The sequence below is a fragment of the Achroia grisella genome, unplaced genomic scaffold (assembly GCF_030625045.1).
Source record: "Achroia grisella isolate CSIRO2021 unplaced genomic scaffold, CSIRO_AGI_Agris_v1 utg770, whole genome shotgun sequence".
Taxonomy (NCBI): Eukaryota; Metazoa; Arthropoda; class Insecta; order Lepidoptera; family Pyralidae; genus Achroia; species Achroia grisella.
Window position 1 is genome coordinate 796,630 of NW_026713016.1, and position 24,694 is coordinate 821,323.

Genomic DNA, 24,694 nt, shown 5'->3' on the forward strand with positions numbered 1-24,694 from the left:
ATACAGAAAAATCTAGAGGCCATTATCCAAGATAGTGATGGGTAGAGAAATTAGCACGTTCTCACTACTGAACGAATGATATTTCTGGGTTGCCATACTAAAATCGGTGCTATTCTTAATTACCTCCCAATTCCTGGTCTACTAATAAAATACACAATAGTAAAATACACATTACTGTCCAACTATCCGTTTTTTTTTAATTTTTAAAATGTTTTTACTTTAATTTTATATAGTATTTTAGAATATACATTCTTACTACTAACTTTTTATAACAGTTTAGTAAAATTAGGTAAAACACAGAAAATATAATGTGGTAACGAAATCCTTAATATATTCAACTTGTAATGGAGTAGATTAAACAAAATATTTGGTGCTATAGCCACCCGGATACAATTTAATCAGTATGGGGTTCTTTAATTAGGTCGTAATTTTGCTATACATTTTGTTTGTTAGGGGCCCCGGCATTTGTTACCGTGTAAACACAACACAATTATATTATTATAGTCACACCTTCTGAATCTTTAAAGTTTATTTCATTGTTAGAAGTAATTTCAGGCACGTGGCTTGTTTAACTGCTGGAACGGTGGTTCAATGAAACTATTTAACAGATACAATAATTTAATATGATGCTGTTTCTGTAGTAGAACATTACGTAGATTGTTTAAAATTTTCTTGTTGGTAATATCTTTTCCAGTGTAAATTAATATCTTCATGTATTTATAAAATTGTTTTACAAACATCAATAACTTTACAATGCTAAATTTTGGAACATATGTTATCTTATAATGTAATTGTTTTAAACTTAGAACATTATATGTGTTAAGTTATTTTGTATACATATTACAAATTATTAGTAGTCTCTTTGAATACACTACTAATTGTAGTCTTAACTATATTATAAGCAGTACCATAGTATTTTAATCATTATTGGCTGACTGTTAACGCAAAACGAAATAATGTACCGGTTCTAAAGTTACTAATAGTCTGTAATAGTTTATCACTACTAACAAACAAATTTGACAAACTGACCAATACTATTTTAGGACACATCGTTCCGTCACGTTTCTTTCGCTGCTTCAATAGGATCAAAGAAACTTTACCATTATTCATTTCAGTACCGGCCATTGTACGGTTTGTCATGCATTTGTTGGAACTCTTTTTACCATGTTGTGATCAATTCTAATTTATTCTTTTCACTGGAATGGAGTGATCATTGACACGTATTTACACCGACATAGTATCCACTCTTTCACACTTTTGATCTCTTGTTATGATATTTTTAGTTGGTCATTTACTTAAATGTCTATGTAGTATATTTTATTAGACTGTTATTAAGATATTTATTGAGGAATTTTATTGATTTTCCTTTTGTGGATTTTTATACATATATATCTTTCTCAGTAAATGGGCTATCCAATTCTAAACGATATTTTAAAACCCAATGCCTAGTATCACTATAAATCTAAATAGGCAAACTTAACTTTTTTATAATATTGGTATAGATTTGCGTTAGTTTACCATTATAAATTTATCACCAGACAACCTGTCCGTAATAGTATCATGATACAAACAAAGGTGAGTGAAAGTGGCTACCGCTAGTATCCTATTCTTATATCAGGTTACCTGGACATAAATCCCATTGCTATTCATTCTAAGTAAAAAATAACTACCCATAAGTATAGGTAGGCTCGCCCGACATGCTTTGTTCATGTCGCACCCTGGCTTTGTGGGGGCACAACGAGAACCTGTTTCCGAGTGCTTTTACAAGACAACAAAGGGTTTGAATTGTGTGCGATGATATGCATGTTATAGGAGTTGTATAATAAGTGAATACGATGTAGTGATGTTAATTACTGTTTTTGCAATAACGAAATGTGTGTCAGTGCAGTACACCGGATGTTCTATCAAATTGAACACGGACGAGCAAAACGTTACTCCTGATACACTGCTCTCAAACGATAACGAGTGAAATCGAGCATTTACAAACTGTTCAATACATTATTACATTGTGAATCCTTTTTAAGTATTTTTTTTTGTTGTTATTCTATTTCTATACTTACGTTGACTTGACAGGAGATTATTAGTAGTACAGTCTAGTGATGTGTTAATTAGCAATGTTAATATGTGAAGTTCACTTCCACTCGTTTGCCTGGATAACATAGTAGTTGATTACATTTGAATTTATTACGATGTTCTAGTTTTAAATTTATTCAAATTTAATAATCTTCCACATTTAATGTGCGAGCGGGAACAACATTCAACAATTCCGAAAATCTCCTATATTCAAATATTAACTAAATTTTCGGGTACATACTGTAGGAAGGAAATACAGATCAAATAATTAACCACATTCCAGGGAGTACTAGAATATTAAACGGCCCATCCATTTCGAACGGTGACTGCACGCACTGCGGCCACGTTCGATTACTTCCTCGTTATTTTATTTCATGTGTGCGCATTTGTAGTCGAAGATGAAAGTGTATAGGTATATGCTTTTGTTGCATTTTTAATTAAATGATAAGATGTTTGAAGTAAAATTTATTTTGATATTTATTAAAAAGGTAAATATATTATTATGCAAATGATCACGAAACCAATATTTTAAATAGAAGAGATTTATTTTTTTTTTGCTTGTATAGTAGCAGCAAAAATGTGCCAGTACAAAAAAAATTCGTCTATGGAAAACTAAGTTATCAGCTAGTGCTGTATTTCAAATATAGATAATAGAGGTATTTGTGGTAAAGGTAGCAGTGCAAAGCAAGGGCGACTCGTTTTTCAATAAAAAATAAAGAGAAATTTATATAAATTATTTTTTTATAATGGTACAAAAATCTAAAAGTTCGTAATTTTTTATTCAATTTATCTCACTACATAAAATATATTTGAATTGTTAATACCCTTTTGTTAGTACTGTGAGATTTATCGTCAAATGTAAGAAATTATTATGTAATATTATTCAACCTTGTTGCTATTAAACCCGTTCAGTGCGAGCGTAGGCCGTCTGCGAACTCAAGGTCTGAGAAAGTTAAATGCCCGCCGAGCATTACCCTCCCGGTCCCTAAAATCTGTTATCTCTAGTATTACGAAGGATTATTAAATTGTGATTGAAGCGATTAACTATTTGTGTAGTAACTATCATGTTACTAACGATTATGTTACTAATTATCATTACCTAATTGCTAATCATTGGTCCTAAAAATCTTTGGTAATAGTAAAATTTAAAATTGAAATGGATATGGAATCATAGCGTAAACTAAGTATTATTTCAGTTTCTTAGTAATAATGCCATAAATTCTATATTCTTAATTACAATTACAAACCACAGAAATAAAGTAGGTAATCCCTGTATTGATTATCATGGTTCTAATTTTAGTTATCATAGATATTCATGCATATCAGATACTGAATACAAGAATAGATTTACTATATTGCAAGGTTTGATATGGACACAGTGCATTATACCTATCTCTTTCAAAAACGGAAAGTTGGAGGGTGAGAGAAGGATGGAAATTCCTAAAGGTTTCGCCGCCTAACCCAGGAGACGCCCGCCCGCCCAGTTGGCACCGGTGAGCTGCCCTGAACACCCACGTTTCTGTGTTCATTAAATAATACTGAAATATCTGTTTAATACTTTTATCACGTAATGTACAATTAAATTAATTCAATACAGACATTTATCGGTAAGTTTATATCTGTTGCTGTTGTCATCATATTCTCCTTATTATTTTGTGTAATAAACCTTACATAGTGACTAGAAAGTAAAAATAAACTGTGCGTATTTTATTGAATATTTAATGGAAACGGTTTATTAGAATTATTTCTAAATAGTAAAATGTGAGATAAAAATTATCGTATGCGAGTCATGAAGTTATTGTAATCAAATATAATTTTGTGAAAAGTGTAAGAAATCTAACATACACGTATAATATGTTTTTTATTTGCGTGTAGGGCGCAACAGTAGCTTTTATCAACATTTCACGGTTAAGATTACTTACCTCATGCAATTCGATCAAACTCTAATATATGCCCTTGTTTAATATTGTTGCATGTGTGTGCTTTAATTACGTTTATAAATTTAACATATCCACAAAACACAAAAGGGAATTATGTAGCATTGGTAATAATAACAACGTTTCTTTCAATGAAATGTTTTGTCTAAGTATCACGCACTCTTAAATTTTTCACTCACGTCTCGCAAAAACGAACTCTTTAAAGTGACTCGTTAAAAAGGGCAAAGGGAAGGTCCTAGACCTCGCGGACGCTCACCCGAGCTACAGACTGAGCAGATGGAATCAAATCTGATTCTGTCAGGGCGGTCATTTCATTGAGTTTAGCAGATCGACTGACGATCGAAATAGACTGTTAAATACTTTGAAGCTGATGATGACTATTAGAACAAAAAATACTTTAACATTTTTTTATAATTGTAACTAATATTTTTATAGAAAATGATGTATCTGTAAGTACTAATACAGATAAGTTTTTCACCAATAGTTTACAACGAAGGAGCGGGTATCTTTCTTCCAACATACTCGTATACACTCTTCTGGGGCGGATGTCGCCTCTCATTGCATCAATTGTTGTTCAGCGAAAAGGGTGACACCCTCCTACGCACGTACCCTCATTCATATAGAAGCTCTGCTTTATACACAATTAATAGTGTATTTTATATACTATATGTAGCAATCAATTTATGGATTTCACTAGTAACTGTCAACTAGATGTTAGAAATAATCGAATTAGCGAGACACATCTTTAGAATAACCAAAAGTTATAGGGTGGATTTTAAGGGTATAAATGCCAACATGAGACCTCGGATCATTCTATTTATAAAGGCCTTTATTATAAAGGTCGTAATCAACCACAACAACAATAGCAGTTGGGGACAGAGGCTTAAAAATTGATGCATATTTTTTAAAAATTTTGCAAATTCGGTTACTAAAGATCAATCTATTAATAATTTATATAGATGTTTTATTTGTATCCATTCAGCTAATAACTTATCATGATGTAACATACAGACATCAATTCTGAAAATAGCTGATTTAGTTTCAAAAGTTTCCAATGTTTGTTTTGGCCTTCCTATTCAATTTCAGCCAATATTGCAATTTTAACATAGCTTACGGTAACTATTTAATAGCAATTACCATTTAGAAGAATGTGTTGTATGTAATTTATTTTGATAGGTCATTATTCATTTGAATATATTACATGGTGTCTTGTTTCACTTACTGTTACTATTACATAGATTTTGTAGTTTGTTGCATAATTCTTCCACTCTAAACCCTCACAACTGCACAAATGTTCCCCTCGTAATTACACGAGGTGCGTTTAGAAGGAGGGTGATTTTTTTCTGCGATTTTGCAAAATGAAATAGGGTTTTATGTAAGGTATATCAATTACCGTAACCTCAAAAGAGTTATCCTGGCAGAGAATTTTTGTTATAGTGTACTATTATGTTTAACGTTATCTTTCTTTTGTTACAGTTTACTGCCTGGGTCGATGCCGTAATCTTCGTGTTCGGTCTTGACAACGAAATCAGTTACAATACAGTTTCAAATTACTTCAACAAGATGTCTCATTATAGGAATTCTGCTGAAATTCCAATCATATTAGTCGGAACTCAAGGTAACGTAAATAACCTTCACAACTTTAATCTCAAATGGAGTAGTCAAAGACATTGTCAATGGTAAACGCACTGTCTTATACCTAGCTAGTGAATCACTAACTAGACCACAATGCGCTCAAAATAAAAAAAAATATTTTGTGTTCAAATACTTAAGTCACCAAAATGGTATTATTATATGAACGTAATAGTTAATTTTCTATCAAATGATTGGTTGCCATTCCAGATGCCATAAGTGAAAGTAGTCCACGCGTTGTCGACGACAACCGCGCTCGCAAGTTGTCGAACGAACTGCGAAGATGTTCCTATTACGAGACATGCGCTACGTACGGCTTGAACGTGGAGCGAGTGTTTCAAGATGGTAAGTACACATTAAATTACAAGAAGCCCACGTTATTGATACGTTATCTATAACAATCTATAATAATTGTTATAATCCTAATACTGATTTGGAAACAATCAATTTGATTGTTGTTTATTGGCTTCACTGTACACAAAATAAGTCCATATGAAAAATTATAGATAATGACGATGTGAAATTTTGGGTATTTTTTGCAAAATAATTAAATTATCATTAAAATATCTAATTTGAATTACTTAATACGTTCACTTAAAAAGAAGAATGTGTTACAATTAAAAATAATAACGCAATAATACCAATTAAATAATTACTCGTTTGTGCTACGTAATTGTGTACACACAATAATATAATATATATAAACATAATGTCAGTCAGCACTTTATGTACTTTTAGTTTTCTGATAAAAAAAATATTAAAGTAAACATAATTATAAATCTTTGAAATTACCATCGTAATTACATAACGATTCATTTTATTGCTATTGACTCGCGTGCTACTCGATGAGATAGTAAATAGGCGTATATAGAGATAGTACTAGTTGATCGTGTTCAGCCCGACGCGGGGAATTTAGTCGCGAGCAGTGGTAACACCGGCCCCCAGCTGCGCGGTCGTTCGCATTCGTTCATTTCGCTCGTTTTGTTTACACTTTTGACAATAAACGTTCCGTGTTCTTTCGATTCGCTGGTGTAATTTTACATAATTTTGTGAATACTGAATGGAGAAATGGATAAAACACTTATTTTTAAAGCTAACATATCACCGATAGCTAGTTTGAGACGCCGGAGTACTTGTTACAACATACAAAGAGCTGAAGAACGCGACCGTCGAAAATCAGCAAAATTTGAATGTGCGTGAATATTTTCAATTTATCGTTTCATCGTGTTTCCTTTGCGTTGTTTTTACGGTAACGGAAATAATTAGGATATGCTTATTGTGTGGTGTATTTATATGGTGTATTGTGTTGCAGCGTGCCAGAAGATCGTCGGAACAAGGTTGTCAGCGTCGTCTCAATGTTTATCTGGCTCTAGGCCGGTCACTCCTCAGCCCCTGGCCAATTCTCCAAGCCACAATCATTCTTCATTTCTTTACAAGGTTAGTGAGAAATATTTATATATTATTCAATATTTTAGGAAGGATGAATTCTTGGTTAGAAAGTAATGTAACTACTACTACAATGCTAACTTGGGCCTACAATACATTATTTTAGGACAACTGTATATAGAATAGTCACTGATCTGATAGATAAAACTTGTTTCCTAAAATCATTAGGTCAATTGTGCCATAAATTGGCAATTCTTAATAGTTTTCTATGTGAGTTTCGTTTCGCTACTTTCCCTATGAATGTCATGAATAAATTTAAGTTTAGGTGTATTTCTGACACCAATTTGCTATTTAAAATTTAGTGCATAACCAAATATAGTATTCAAATATTTTCTCAAAGTTTTAGCCCAATATGTAATGTACATCTGCTGCACTCCAATTTTGATAATTTTTAATCCATTGCATATAAAATTAAAAAATATATTCATTCATGTAGGATGTCCTATTTTTTATTCATATAGGACATGTTGTGTGATGTTTAGCTATTTATGAAAGTTAAGTTATTTGTTTTAACATTTTTCCATACTATCCAGTTCATTTTATATGTTCAATCACAAAGAACTAGTAAAAAACTCAAATGAATTCTTTTTTTTAAAGTTAGTTTGTTAACATTGTTAACTTATTTATGTGTTTGTCTAACATCAAATGAAAATTCCATGCATGAACAACTATTGCCTTGCATCTTTGTCATTATTATATTCAATTAGATGAATCAGTAGAAGAGAGCAGATAATTAGTAGTTTTTGAATTGTTTTATACCATCAGATAGTTGTTTAATGTATCTGGTATGCTATACAAGCCAATGAGCCTTATTTTGCATCTTATATTCTCTGTGGTATTTATCAACAATGTTACATATATACATACATACATACACATACACATCTTCCTTATACCCACTTATTTGGGGTCAAAGTATGTAAGTAGTAATCTTATGTATGTTTTCCTCTTCCATTCATCCCTGTTCACAGTCATCTCATTATTTACTCCCTTTCTTACCATATCATATTTCACACAGTCCATAATATTACATACATACACTATTGAAAAATAGTGCCATAAATAATATTTTTGAATTATCTTTGGGACTGGTCTGCTCTGATAACTATGACTGATTTAGTTTGTTATTCAAGTACCTATTTATTTACCTATATAAATTTTGATATTTGACAGTTTTAACTCACACAAAATCTTAAATATGTAATACTGATATGCAACATGCAAATCTCTTGCTTGTTCTTCTTATGATGAGTCTGCATTCTGAATGAGGGGTAGATTACAAAAATATGACTATTCAAAAGTGCTTGTTAAGTTTTGTTAAGTTAAAAACATCATATTATGCCAAATATTTTGTTTAATTTGTTTTTTGTTTCATGTGTGTTATAAATTATGTATTAGTGTATAAGTTTTTAATGCACAACCATCTTTTCAATGCAAATACATGACAATACATATCTTCGTACTGGATGTTTGACATATATGTATAATACTAGCCGAGTCGGTAAACATTGTTTTGCCATATAAATTAAAATCACTATTAGAAAATAGGGATTCATGGTAAAAGGGTGAAAAATTGGGGTTGTATGTATATTTTAATGCCACATTATATTTTGTCAAAAGTACAAAAAACTAAATATTTTAGTTGTGGACAACCATTAGCACTTAGGGGTATGAAAAATAGATAATCGGCGATTCTCAGATGTAATGAATATGCATATAAAATTTCATTTGGAATATGTACTATACTGGATGAAAAGAGGTTGTTTTTTTATGTATGATAATGGAATGGTGGTGCCCCACCAGCGTAAACCGTTAGCGCAGGGGTGCCCACCAGTGGAGGATGATAAGATGAGTATGAGGTCAGGTCAGTTAGCCCATTGTGACAAATTCACTAGGAATTTATCACGATGGTTTCCAGGGGGAACCGCATGTAGGTTAACCTGACATGGGACATTGCTAGTAATGGGGCTATGAGTCCACATTACTAACTATCCCTCTCCCCCCAAAAAGAGGTTGTTATTACTGACCTGGCCTCTTGTGATTTCGAATGGGCCAAGTTAAAGTCCACTTTGAAACCCAAGCGCTTGTTTTTGGAGCTATCTGATGTCTTTGTAGACCAACCTGACACTTCGTTCTATTTTTGTTGTTAATATTTAATAGCTATGGACTTGTCAGTGGAGCTATTGCCATTTTCAGGAGATGATATGGCATGACTTCAACTTTATTTAAATTGTTTCATATAGCTGTCTTGGTCTTCTTCATCCCTATTTTACCCCTATCTACAATCAGTTATTTGCCTAATTAATAAATAGTAATAATTACTAAAACATAAAAATAAATGAACCGATTTTTATTGGGCACATTCTAGTTACATTTGTATTCATCTTCATATTAAGAAATGATATGAATAGTAATTTAGAATAGTATAACTACTTAATGTTTGCAACTATAAGGAATATGATGTAATAAATATATCAGCATTATCATGAAGAGAGAAAATAATAGCTTATTTATTTATTTAATAAAGTATTGTGTCGAATTCAATAAGAATTGTTTTACAATAATTCACATGTCGTTATGTATGTAGTTTGTATAAATATATATGTAGTTATATATATATATATATTAATACTATTGAATATACTGACCTCACATATTTAATAATTGTATGTAGTATAAAATGTATGGATTTTATTAGGTACATTAGGTACTTAGTATTTTGATATACTTTTTTAAAAAATAACACTCCATTCAATGGGCTGGGCCTGTTATCTATATTGCTGAAGTGAATAATTCGGGATTGAACCTTACAATATATACTTATTTATAATAGTATTAATTTATAATTATTATTGTAATTGCATTGTGACTAAGTTTTCCTGTTCAAGTTTCTATTTTTCTCATTGTTCGGCTAAGAAATCGTTTTAGTGACGTAATTCGATGGCCTTGTATTGGAAAAAATATTCAGTAATGTAGTGTTTTTTTCTAGGTACGTAGGTATTAATATCTGGGTTTGAAATCTGTTTCTTGTATTAAGACTTCAGGAATGTTATTAATACATAATTGTTAGAGCGTTAGAGCGTTGTGGCCTAGTGGTCACTACCCCAACAAACGCCGAAAGGACGTGTGTTTGAATTTAGCAGACACCAAAATTTTTTGTTTTAATGTATATTTCAAATGATTCCGGTGACGGAAACACCGTTAAAAATACAAATTAATCCCGAGACGGCCGTAGGGACGCTGCCTACTACGTTGATATATGATGTGATATACAACGATATGTGCCCACATATCGTTGTATATCACATCATGTTTAGTGTTGGGTTCACAATAATGTCTACGATTGATAATGCCTCTTTTTTTTATTGAATTATTAGGACTAACAAACATTAATACAATATATTGTGTAAATACAATATGTGATAAGATGATATATTTTTAAATGTATTACCAACGCCGTTAACTACAGTTTCATAAAAGAAATTTATATAAACATGTAAATTTGTTTAGAGAAGTAGTGATGAATTTTATACAAAGTTACAATATATAGACTTAATGCAACTAATATATCGATATAAAGAAAGCGTACTGTTGTCTCTGATCTAGGTGTAAGAAGACGCCGCGATTGTTACATAAAAGAACTATTATTATCTACGAAGAGTTTGTAAAACTTTAATGCTTTACTTTTATAGACATTATCTAGCCATAATAGTGAATAGAGGAAGCAGTGTGGGTAGCAGTTGACTATGGTATTAAACATACCAAATATGTATGTGATTGGACATCAAGGTTGGTTAATTGATTCTATGGAAGGTTACACAACTTTTATATTCATGTTTCACGATGTCCTTTTGTGATATTGTAGGTGTTCTTTGTGAATGATGATGAAATGGTGATAGAAAGGCCATATTCATCATTACATAGTACAAAATGAAATCCCTTGCGCTGTCTGTTCATTTAGGTCTTTTAAACTACGCAACGAATTTTTACGCAGTTTTTAGTAATAGATACGAGTGATGCATGAGGAAGGTTTACATGTACAACAATGCGAAGCGGGGGCGGGTAACTAGTGTGTAATAAATGGCAAAGTGAGTGTGTTGTTCGGTCTGTTTATCACCTTTTCACGACTAAACGACAAAACGAATCTTTTTTATGTTATTGAAATGGCAAACATTTTTACGGTCCATCTATTGTTATACAGTAAAACAGTACTAGAGATCAACATGTGAAACAAGTGATACCACTCATGTGTTGCCATTCTAGAAAACTAAGGTCGATCAAGTAATAATACTTATACTGTATTTTCACTGCCCTTCAACTGAAACACATCTTACAGAGCAAGCTGCTTCGCGACTGAAATAGGAACATAAGACTGAAAAAGTTGTAATCGACTTATAAACGTATACCCAAGTAGAGGTGTTTTTAAGGATAGAAGAAACATAGATTATATCATGAGAACGGTCATTTGTCTACTGACAAGGCGCAGACGATGTCGCGGGTAACTATTAGTCTAACCATCTAACCGTCTAACGTCTAGTCATCCGTAAAGATCTCCTTTAATAAGCGTATCCTAAATATTTGGTGTTAGTGAAAGTTTCTTTTTAAAATACGTTTTCACATTTTATTCGAATGTTATCTACATGTGATTATGTATTCTGCCACTTGAATTCATTATCTGCGTATAATTTGTGAATATATAAAAATGTAAAAGCGGCCATATTAATAGTAGAAACTGATTAGCTTCCAAATCTAATCCTTTATTGTCATAATTTGCAGGATATTGTTAACGCGGTGATCGCTCAGTTCTTTATGTATGTTTGGGTTTTACGTATAATAAATGTGGTTATATGTTTTTTGCATATATATAGATTAAGATAGAAGTAAGATAGAGCTAATTGAGCAGCAGATAATATATATTATCTGCTGCTATGTCGCGATAAATATTCTTATAAGATCATTTGTATAGTCGTGGAATGGTAATAAACAGACGTTGTAGTGTTACAATTAAGTACACTTTAGTAGTTATAAAATATGTATGGATGATGCAAAAGAAAAACTCGGTTCCTTCATTTAAATTATATAGGTACATCTGGAATTTGAAATTGACCGATTTGTAATTATTATTCTTTTGACAGTTGTGGTTAGAAACGTGATAAAGGCAGATACTTCATTCCTTCATTTACATTACGTAGGTAAATCTGCAATTTCAAACAGACAGACAGACAGTTGTAGTTACAATCGTGACTTGTAAATTTCGCAATTGAAACTGTCAAGATACATACATAAATGTAAAACTGCAATAGAAATGTATTATAGTGTTTTGTTATTTCATATGTAACTGTGTCTAGTGCGTAACTAGTGGTTTAGCACACCGTTTCACTTCCGATGTTCGCGGGTTCGAATCCTAGCACGGTGCAAATATTTGTATTCATGAGTATGTTTGTTTGTATCGGTCTAGGTGTTTTCTATCTATATTTATTTATTATTTATTACACTATTTAAAATAAATGGACAATTATTATACAAGGTATTATTAATATACAAGGTATATTCTATCAGTTGTCTACTACCCATAATACAAGCTCTGCTTAGCTTGACTATAGCTATATTACAACGCGATCTAGTCCAGATAGCGTCGTGTTATAGTCCAGGGATAATATTATATTATTATTGGTGGTATTATCTATTTTATTCCTCTGCCGTCTGTACCACGAAGCATAAAGTGTCAAACATACTAAGACAGTCATTACCATAATCTACTTATATAACTGGCCTCTATGTAATTGGCGCCAACGCAGTTGCTTTATGCAAATAGGTTTTAATTTGAATTAATTCGCCATATCGATATATCTGCAAGTTCTGAAGAAGACTCTAGAACACTTGGAATGGAATTTTACCAGGTGTAGTTTCTGTACATAGTCGTCTGTTCGGGTAACTCAAATGTTTCAGCTTCCAAGTAACTTTCTTGGTTAAAATGTGAGATATGACAGTGAAGACAGGCTCCGGAGCCACTTCCGGAATTGTAAACTGTAGTTGTACATGTTTAGAAGTGACGGTTGTTGAATGAAGTTGCCACTTACCATTGGACGGGCTTGTTCACAATGCTAAAAAATATGTTTTTTCATAATTAAATATTTGAGAATTCTTGAAAATGGGCTTCTAATAGCAATACGTAGGTATTACTTAGATTTTTGTTTACTTGGGAAAACTGACTGACCAGAATGATTGTCCGGATGATCCGAGATATACAGGTTCAAGCCCGAAGTCCGGTGTTAAATGGTTTATTATACAAGTAAGTTTTTTTATTTGTAACCTAAACGTAACTAAAGAAATCTAATACAATGTATTTATTATTTTCTATAGTATAAATATAGTAAGAAAGCACATAAATTAGTTGTACATTGCGTTTGCGTATTACACGTTTTGGCAACAAATCCAAACGAATTGGCACGGTCAAAATTTTACGTGAACGAAGATGTTATTTTAACCAACTAGTACATTTTAATTCGCGTCACACATAAAAGAATATAATTTTAATGGCTAAGTGATTGGAAATTGAATGGCGTAGGAACTGGCTGCTCATCTAATGGTACCTAATTGGTAACTGTATTCTATATATATATATATATATATATATCTCTCAAATCAGAATCAAAAATCATTTATTCATGTAGGACATTTTAGCCGCTTTGAACGTCAGAAGTTTTTTTATTAATATTTTTTTACCTACCGTCCAGTTCAGTATACAGATTCAATTGAGAAGAACTGGCAAGAAATTCAACTGAATTCTTTTTTTTAAAGACAGTTTATTTACATAATGTACATATAATAGGTATTTGTGACTAACATTAAATGAAAATCCCGTGCATGAACAATTATTGCCATGCATTTAAATAATCGTTTAGTTATAGTTTAGTTTCGTTTAGTGAGCGAGGTAATGCTCAATAAATATGATTTAACTATTGGCGAAATACCCTAAAATCGGGGTGAATACAATACAACAAGAAATACAAAAAATAAAACTGTATCCTATACTTACATGAACTATATTGACAATTTGCTATCTATGTAAAAGATAAACATTATACAGTGGGATATTTTTCTGTTTGTTTTGTTACAATAAGCTGTTAAGTACGCAACATTATAATCTGATAACAATCTGATATAATACGGCTTTATCTTCTCTACGAGTAGTACTTATTGCACAAATTTATTTTTCAACTACTTTTTAATTACGCTTTATTCGTAGAAGTATTATTTTTTAATTCTAAAAATATGTTGTTTAATTATATAAATAGGCGTGTACTTATGATTACTTAAAGATCTGCGTAGTATGATAAAAACATTTTTTAATGAATCATATTCAGAAATAATTTCCTGTCATAAATTTGGTAAATAATAAGCAATGTCAAATAATCAAACTACTTGTTAAGGCTCTGAAACAAATTATATTTAATTGTAGAATCAAAAAAAGTGGGGGAACTACATTCAACAGGAGTAAGCGTGCATAGAAGGGTTTATTGTTTGATGACGGTGGAATGGTGAACCCGTAGTGAACAAATGGTAGCCTATATGGATGATGATAGTACAAGAAGGTCAATGTTATAAATTTTGCGAATAGGCTAATTAATGTTGACTAATGTCAACTAGTCAGAATCACTGTATGATCAGAATAGATTATAATGGTAAGGAGCGCTAACGAAGTGATTAAAAAAAAAAGACCGTACTCATGAATGTTTGTACCATGCGAGGAATTGAATCCGCGACCATCGAGAGTAACGCGATGTGTTACACCGCTAGATTGAAGCCGTCATCATCTATCTCCAGTCTATATTAACCACATTGTTGATTTTAAATTGATGGCTGATCATCACCCATTACTAACAAATTCTCCTCTCACTTTTTAATTACTCCTTAATATATATTTTTAAATTAGTTATAACTAAGTTATACTCTGAATATACTTTTTTTGTTTCAACTACATTTTTGCAAACGTCGTACATATATTACATAATATTTTACAATAATCGTGACATCTTTATAATAAAAAAATATTTTGTTCCAGGACTCGCTACCACGCGGCCACCACACGCTCTCAGCGTCATCCCACCACCTACATCGAGGAGCGCAATCCTTCGATGCCTCATCAAACAGCAGCGGCATATCATCCACGCATGTCGTCGAGATTCACAGCACAAACGGTTCTGATACCTCATCCCGATGGGGCAACTCGCTCGGCAGTCACGGCTCCTCATCAGGCCTAGTTTCCATAGCAACGGAGAATAACAACGTGAAGTTCACCGCGCCGCACTGTTTGGACAATCTCCAACCGATCAAGGATCCCAAAGATCTGCCCACGCCTTCCTCAACGCCTACCACATCGAGGAAGTCCAGGAGAAGATCGAATCTCTTCACGCCATCCAAGAAGGGGGATGATAGACTGAAGAACGGAGAGCTGGGCTCCGGCCGCGCTATACCATTGAAGCAGGGATATTTGTATAAGAAGAGTAGTAAAGCTTTAAATAAAGAGTGGAAGAAGAAATACGTAACTCTTTGCGATGATGGAAGGCTGACATATCATCCTAGTTTGCATGTAAGTTTTAATTTACTTATGTATATTGTCTTTCTGATAAGGTCTGGTATGCGTTATGGTTGGAAGTTCCCAATTTGAAGTTAAAAAGTGTGTCCGCTTTGGACACACTTTTCAACTTCTATATTATTCTAGCAATTTTCATGAATGTTCTTATAAACATTTTTTAATTAATTCATTTACTTAAAAACAATTTACATTCTGTTGAAATTTATTAATATTATATATATTATTGCCAAATATTTTAAATGTCATTAAAAAATTTAAATTATAATTTTAAACAAAGAGAATTGTCAGTTTATAACCATTGTCATATGATTATTCAAAAGTGCGTATATTTATTTGTATAAAGAATATTTCTATTACTATGAAATATATAATTGACTTTAGAATTATTTCATGAACTATTTCTTAAATGAATCATTATTTACAGGATTACATGGAAGATGTTAACGGTAAGGAGATATCGCTGCAGTATGTCACCGTGAAGGTCCCGGGACAGAAGCCCAGAGGATCCAAATCTATCATTACCACTGTCCCAGGGTACAACGGCTATAGCAGCCTGGACATACATGACAGCATCGGAGGATTGTCTCTCGGTAAGCATAATATTATCTTAATACTAGGTGTATCTGAATTCAGATAAAAGGTATAATTTGTGGTAATCTAGGATAACTTTTTCCAACACACAATCATATTATGGAATCACCTTCCTACAATTGAATCTCTGAACCTATACATTGAAACCTTCACGAAGAGAGCTTATTCCTTGTTTGGGAAACAGTTAGTCATTAATATTATCATATAATAAAAGTTGCAACGATAGAAACTGGTTGTATGTTACTATACTCTTAAAGATATGTCTTAAATAAAGTAACATGAACGTGGATAGATGGAAAGGGAGGGAACGACCAAAAAATATATAGGAAAGGATTGTGTGAAAGATAGATATAAAAGGAGAGTAAACACAGATATGACCGTCGATGGGAAAGAGGACATACTGCGCCAAAACTAAAAAATGACAAGGCATTGATAATGATGATATGTTATTATATTCCCAGGGTACAAAGATAAACCAACGAGGGTGACCGACAAAGCTTTGATGTCGGCGTTCGACGCAATGAAAGAGCCAGCCTCTAGTCGACAGTCGCTAGCTTCGGAGGTCGAAGTGGGCTCCACCAACGGAGCGGATAAAGATACGCCTCACGTGAAGAAGAGGCATCGAAGAATGAAGAGCAGTGGTGTTAAGAAAGATGGGGAAGAAGGTAATTGTTCTTTGATATTGCTGGCTTATATAGACTTGTATTTTTACAGGTTATGATATACCTCAGTATAATCCAACCTCAGTTTATGACTGTTTTTGTTTCTATATTTGTATTTTATTACAGTAAAGATACGAAGTATCATTATTTTTATCATTTTTCCCTTTTGTTTGTAGAATGTTGTAAAAGTTGATTATAGACACAAATTTATCAACATAAAAGAAAGAATTTTTTTAAATAATACCCATATGTCTATTTTATATTTTCTTTTTATATGTATAAATATAGAATTGTGGATCGGACTGTGTAAATGTTGGAACGCATAATGTGTAGAGGATGTGATGATTTAGAAACGTGTGAGTATGAAATGAGTAGTAGTAATACATATTTCTTTGAATAATTTTACACAGACGGCGATGCGGCGACGTCGTGCGAGTTCACGATCGTGAGCCTGGACGGCAAGCGGTGGCGCTGGGAGGTGGGCGCGGGCGCGGGGGCGGGCGCGGGCGGCGCGGGCGGCGCGGGGGGCGCGGCCAGCGGCGCCGCGGCCGCCGAGCGGGACGCCTGGGTGGCCGCCGTCGAGGCGCAGATCCTCGCCTCGCTGCAGGGACGAGTCAGTACTACGCCACGTTATATCAGATATCATAAAACCTAACGCTCTTTTTTCATTCTGAAGCCTCCCTTATTCCACCAAAAATCTAAGTAAACTTAAAAGTTGGCTTTAATTTTCGCAAGTAACATATTATAGATTCCCTTTCATGATACCCAATTCAACCTGCGGATGCCGGGTCTCTTGTGTGTTAGAGAGGAAAATTTCTGTCAAACATCTGCTACAAATAAATATATATTTTTTAGAAAGATGTGTTTATTTGAAGCAGAAATTTAGTACTCGTAACATAAATTTTGGTTAGTTGAAATGAAATGGCATTGAGTTTCTTACTATGTACTACATATATACTTATTTGTAAAGTTATTACGGCGATAGATACATATATATTTATCGTTTTTAGATCTTCGTTTCGTTTTTTTCTTTTTATACTGTAGTTTCATTGATTGTCTCAACATAAATAGGATTGTGAGATGTAACCGATGCTAGAGCGATGTGTAATGTGTGTGCAGACGTCACGGCAGCCCGCGCCGACGGGTGCGAACTCGACGGGCGACGTGCGCGCCCCGCAGTACGTGCGCCGCGTGGCCGGGAATCGCGCCTGCTGCGACTGCGGTGCTGCAGGTAACTTTACTGCTTACTCCTTTATTTCTACAGCACAGGGGATAAATGAGCTAGCGAGTCATCTGATAGTAAGTGATTATCGCCCATGAACGTCCGCAACACTAGGGGAATTGCAAGGGGACAAACGAGATTACCGCCGCCCATAAACACCCGTAACACCAGGGGAAAAATGCACCTCCATTCATCCGGATGATCAGGATGGTACTCAACATGATATAAGCGATAAAAAATGCTCTACGTCGCAGGTATACTGCTATGCATGAACTTGATGGTCAAACCGGTACTCTTTAAGTTTTAGAATGTACATAGACTACTTTTTATTTCGATGTTACGCTGTTCTATTTATATACTAAACTTATGTAATATATTTGCATTAGTTTTTATCTTTTTTAGAGATGGCAATAAGACCTTTTTTAATGCATTTTTAAAGCCATGTTTTTTTGTATAGTTATCTTTTCTATGCATTAGAGATAAAGAGTTATTACTTTTATTATACTTATCTGTTAACAGATTATTTAATTATAAATTACTTAATTGGATGTGTTATGTTTCTAGATCCGGACTGGGCGAGTTTGAACTTAGGTGTGCTGATATGCATCGAGTGTTCGGGTATACACAGGAATCTTGGATCGCACATATCGCGTGTACGCTCTCTCGACTTAGATGAGTGGCCGTGAGTATTTTTGTTTTCGTCGATTTTATTATCTTACTTAATATTATAAACATAAAAGTTTGTGACTATGGATAGATGGATGGATGTTTGTTATTAATACAAATGCTGTTTTATTACAGATTGAGCCACGTCAGCGTAATGGTGTCTATGGGCAACACTCTCGCTAATTCAATATGGGAGGCAGATTTAAGGGGCCATATTAAACCAATTGCGTCTTCGAGCAGGGAAGAGAAGGAACGGTTAGTCTTTTTGTATTATACTTTTATTTTCATTGTGTTACAAGTGATCGAAGATTCCGTGTGATTGTAGTGCAGACTGTACGGTCATTGGATACTCGATGGGGTAATGCGCGTCGAGAAGCACGCATTTTCTTGACCTCTACAAATTATTATGCTAGCCAGCCCTTCCAAATATATCAGTATATTGACCTAACGCTCGATACGTCTCCAGGTGGATCCGGCTGAAGTACGAGCGGCGCGCGTTCCTGAGCGCGAGCGGCGCGGGCGCGGGCGCGGGCGGGGACGCGCTGCGGGGGGCGGCCGCGCGCGGCGCCGTGTGCGTGCTCGCGCGCGCCCTCGCCGCCCCGCCGCCGCGCGCGCCCGCCGCACACGACCGCGCCGCCGCGCTGCGGGCCGCCGCCGCCGCCGGACACCTCGCCGCCGCGCAGCTGCTCATATGGGTACGTGCCGCTGTCACACTCTCACACTGTCACACTGTCACACTCTCACCGGGGGCCGCCGCGCGCGCCCGCCGCACACGACCGCGCCGCCGCGCTGCGGGCCGCCGCCGCCGCCGGACACCTCGCCGCCGCGCAGCTGCTCATATGGGTACGTGCCGCTGTCACACTCTCACACTGTCACACTGTCACACTCTCACCGGGGGCCGCCGCGCGCGCCCGCCGCACACGAGCGGTGAGTGGAGTTGGCCGCCGCCGCCGCCGGACACCTCGCCGCCGCGCAGCTGCTCATATGGGTACGTGCCGCTGTCACACTCTCACACTGTCACACTGTCACACTCTCACCGGGGGCCGCCGCGCGCGCCGCCGCACACGACCGCGCCGCCGCGCGCGGGCCGCCGCCGCCGCCGGACACCTCGCCGCCGCGCAGCTGCTCATATGGGTACGTGCCGCTGTCACACTCTCACACTGTCACACTGTCACACTCTCACCGGGGGCCGCCGCGCGCGCCCGCCGCACACGACCGCGCCGCCGCGCTGCGGGCCGCCGCCGCCGCCGGACACCTCGCCGCCGCGCAGCTGCTCATATGGGTACGTGCCGCTGTCACACTCTCACACTGTCACACTGTCACACTCTCACCGGGGGCCGCCGCGCGCGCCCGCCGCACACGACCGCGCCGCCGCGCTGCGGGCCGCCGCCGCCGCCGGACACCTCGCCGCCGCGCAGCTGCTCATATGGGTACGTGCCGCTGTCACACTCTCACACTGTCACACTGTCACACTCTCACCGGGGGCCGCCGCGCGCGCCCGCCGCACACGACCGCGCCGCCGCGCTGCGGGCCGCCGCCGCCGCCGGACACCTCGCCGCCGCGCAGCTGCTCATATGGGTACGTGCCGCTGTCACACTCTCACACTGTCACACTGTCACACTCTCACCGGGGGCCGCCGCGCGCGCCCGCCGCACACGACCGCGCCGCCGCGCTGCGGGCCGCCGCCGCCGCCGGACACCTCGCCGCCGCGCAGCTGCTCATATGGGTACGTGCCGCTGTCACACTCTCACACTGTCACACTGTCACACTCTCACCGGGGGCCGCCGCGCGCGCCCGCCGCACACGACCGCGCCGCCGCGCAGCGGGCCGCCGCCGCCGCCGGACACCTCGCCGCCGCGCAGCTGCTCATATGGGTACGTGCCGCTGTCACACTCTCACACTGTCACACTGTCACACTCTCACCGGGGGCCGCCGCGCGCGCCCGCCGCACACGACCGCGCCGCCGCGCTGCGGGCCGCCGCCGCCGCCGGACACCTCGCCGCCGCGCAGCTGCTCATATGGGTACGTGCCGCTGTCACACTCTCACACTGTCACACTGTCACACTCTCACCGGGGGCCGCCGCGCGCGCCCGCCGCACACGACCGCGCCGCCGCGCTGCGGGCCGCCGCCGCCGCCGGACACCTCGCCGCCGCGCAGCTGCTCATATGGGTACGTGCCGCTGTCACACTCTCACACTCTCACACTGTCACACTCTCACCGGGGGCCGCCGCGCGCGCCCGCCGCACACGACCGCGCCGCCGCGCTGCGGGCCGCCGCCGCCGCCGGACACCTCGCCGCCGCGCAGCTGCTCATATGGGTACGTGCCGCTGTCACACTCTCACACTCTCACACTGTCACACTCTCACCGGGGGCCGCCGCGCGCGCCCGCCGCACACGACCGCGCCGCCGCGCAGCTGCTCATATGGGTACGTGTCGCTGTCACACTCTCACACTGTCACACTCTCACACTGTCACACTATCACACTGTCACACTCTCACCGGGGGCCCGCCGCATACCGCCGCGCCGCGGGCGCCGCTCATATGGGCACGTGACACTGTCACACTGTGACACACTCACCAGGGGACAGCACGTCCCCTGAGTGTGGTGTGCGTGCACGCGCACTTAGTCCTCTAGAATGGCAACGCATAGTATCACAGGTGTTACATGATAAAGTGATTTCCGTAGTGATACTAGTGTATGGATGATAATTACCACTTACCGTCAGATTTTTGGTTATATCTTTTACAAGACAACTAATTTTATGTTTTGTTACAGCATAACGGCAATCCGAACTTCCCAGATGCGGACGGCCACACCTGCGTGTTCTACGCGCGAGCGGCCGCCAATCACCTGTCAGGTATCCCCACACAATACCCCAAGAACCTCCAACTCACCTGCCCTCTTCACCCCAACCCCCCCGCGACGTCCACGACCAGCTCCAGCACCAGTTCAACGACCTCCACGTCGAGCAACAAGAGCTCCATAAAGACTCCAGAACCTGAGTGCAATTGCATAATATTCGAGTTGTTAAACGCTCAAAGTGCGTCGAACGCACTAGTGGAGTTACTTATAGGACTGCAAAATAACCAATACATGAATGGTTATGATGGTTTAAACGGCGGTTTAACAAATTCGTTCAACCACGTGACGTTGGGACGGCCGTCGCTCGGCCCAAATCTATCGCTCACGAACGGCAAGTGCGGTAGCATTGTTTAAATTTATAGCTGTCTTGAATTCGATTCGGAATTTAATCAACTTTGATGTTTAACTCGAAGGAATAAGAATCTAAATGCTGTAGCTAATATACGTAATGTTTCGAACCTTGATATGTTTTGTTTTTAAACCTATAAATGCCAAGTTATTATAACTTTTAATAGTTTGCGATTTTTATCCTTATGTCAATTGTATTAAATTGTTTTTGAAAGTATTCTATCGTGATGAGACAATTGTTACAACTTTGAAAAATAAATTGTAAGTACTCTTCATAAAGTTCAAAATTATTATAACATAAAAATATACTTACAGTACAGTTTAATCGAAATATATCAAATTAACTGTTCATCAATTATACATAATACAATGTCTTTATTTTACAACTTCTCATTTAATATTGAATCTAACGGTCTCGTATTTAAGATTGAGAATTAAGTACATAATGTATTTGTAGTGTTATAACTGTGACTGAAATGCTAGGAGAGAAATAATGTTATGTAGTTACCAAATGACTTGAAATAACCAATAACAATGTATGTAACCATTTATTCAATGCATAGTTCTTATGTCGTCTAATCGCTATACATTATGCGCAGCTGTACACAATCTGTTAAATTGTATATAATAAAATATGTGGCTGACTGTCCACTGCGCTCTACATTGCAAATGTAATTCTGAACAGAACAAAATTCTATAATATTAATCGTCAATTTCGTTAGAAAATTTAATAGAAAAAAATTGTTTTATTATCTAATGGCCGGTTTACACTGTGTATAGTGTTAATGAAGGTTAAGTGTTAAGTAGTAAGTAAAATTGATCATTAAGTGAGTGCGAAGTAAATTGATTAGAAGCACGTATTACCGATGTTTAAATAAACCCACCGTACCTGCGTACTGCTGTACTCGCAAAGTTACCCAAATTATGCAATTACTAGCTGACCTCAAGTAGCGCATACTTTGCGTTATTTTTCCCATTTTTGTAACATTATTCATTGCAGCTCTGCTCCTATTGCAGTGGCAGTGTGATGGCCTATGGGCTACCTAATACTAAAAGAACTTTTGAAATCCGGAGATTTAGTAAATTCCTCGAAAAACCAAATTTTACCTTTATATAATATTGGCATAGGTAAAGTAAATGGATGATATATATACATATATGTATATATTGACGGTCTGGAAGTAGCGTATTAGTATTTCTTGGTAGTTACTTAGACATATCTCCTTATATATCTTAATAATGTGACTTCTTGTTACAAGTCTTGGCTTCTGCTTGAGTTTCTCTCCTTGCCACACGATTTCCGGCTCCCGCACGTGAGTCTATGGCGTACTAAGAAGTTGATCTCGTTTCTTCACACTTACACTTATGAAATTAATACTTACAAAGTGTAAACCGGCCATAAATTGCGTTATATTATAGTTCAAATATTTGGCGTAATTTATTTATTAATTTAATTTAGATTTAATACACAATATAGGCGAATGTAAAACATACGAGAGGGTTGTTGTAAGTATAGTTTGCCGCCCTGGTTTTACCGTGGATTGTGGTACGGATATTTATTGATAATGTAAATAATTATATACAGAAACACAGACAGTAACAAAATAAGTATTTTGTTCCTGTCTGTGGTTCTGTACCATTAAACACAGATAGTAACAAATATGAGAATTTTCATATGGAGAAATCATTTTTAGATGTATAATTTGTATATAATTGAAAATTTTAAAATACACGAAATTCGGAAAATACGTCATCGACGAAACGTCTTGCTCATATAAAAGTATACGTTAATTAGACCATTCGATGGGCGGACACTAGTCTACACGGAATGACGTTCCGGAATTTACCGGAAATAGCACTCTTAATAATAAAATGTATTAAGTAACAAATTTTTCATTGAAGATTCGTCTTTGATGCTATAATTTTAAAGTCGATTTTAAAACGCAACTTATGTGTGTACTTGAATACATGTAATTTGTAACAAATGGCTTGATGAGCTTATAAAAGTTTCCGGTTAAGTTCAGACAATTCCGAATGTAACCGTAAAATACGAGTAAGTTTAGGTATTTATAAATTATTGATTTAGTTGCAGGATCTCAGCTCAACGCTATTTAGGGTAAATTAGGGTAAATTTATAGTAATTATTGTAATTATTGTTGCTTATCCCCTTTATCCCTTGGGTGTATTTACGTACTTCGTTACTTGATACTTGTATATTTGGAATACAAGATTTCTTAGTAGATAGGAACTTGTAAACACTTGTAACACGATTTTGCTGCAAAAAAAGCGGATTTTTTTTATTCCCTTGTAAATTGGGATTTAGTCCGCTTTAGAGTTGGCACACAGAAATCAATTCTAATGCCCTTATTCATAGAAACGCAAATCCTGGAATAGACCTATTTTAGCTATTGAACTCTTTTGTTCTCTTTTATTTCTTCACTTGGAAGAAATGTAGTTAAAATGGATTTTTAGATTTCCTTTCCTGAATATTGTAGTCAGTTTCTACTAGCATATTTTTGTGCTATTTATCAGGAATAAATATGAGTCTTCTAGAAGATACATTGAATAGTAGAAACATGTTGAATGCTTTAACACTTTGCTACTAGTAGAATGGTAGTAAAATTTTAAATATTGTAGTGATTGTTAATTTTGAA

The 24,694-nt window shown here is 37.0% G+C and overlaps 1 protein-coding gene across 1 annotated transcript in view; it reads left to right on the forward strand.

Moving 5' to 3' along the window:
• Positions 1 to 22,232, forward strand: part of LOC131850526 (centaurin-gamma-1A) — an 88,287-nt gene extending 66,055 nt beyond the window's left edge. Inside the window, exons 4-15 of the mRNA XM_059200774.1 lie at positions 5,487 to 5,628; positions 5,853 to 5,987; positions 6,955 to 7,079; positions 15,154 to 15,681; positions 16,112 to 16,277; positions 16,740 to 16,943; positions 17,351 to 17,553; positions 18,060 to 18,171; positions 18,727 to 18,844; positions 18,964 to 19,083; positions 19,295 to 19,523; positions 21,606 to 22,232. Coding sequence (XP_059056757.1) covers positions 5,487 to 5,628; positions 5,853 to 5,987; positions 6,955 to 7,079; positions 15,154 to 15,681; positions 16,112 to 16,277; positions 16,740 to 16,943; positions 17,351 to 17,553; positions 18,060 to 18,171; positions 18,727 to 18,844; positions 18,964 to 19,083; positions 19,295 to 19,523; positions 21,606 to 22,046 — 2,523 coding nt within the window. The 3' untranslated portion in view covers positions 22,047 to 22,232. The remainder of the gene's footprint in view (positions 1 to 5,486; positions 5,629 to 5,852; positions 5,988 to 6,954; positions 7,080 to 15,153; positions 15,682 to 16,111; positions 16,278 to 16,739; positions 16,944 to 17,350; positions 17,554 to 18,059; positions 18,172 to 18,726; positions 18,845 to 18,963; positions 19,084 to 19,294; positions 19,524 to 21,605) is intronic.
• Positions 22,233 to 24,694: the final 2,462 nt, after the last annotated feature.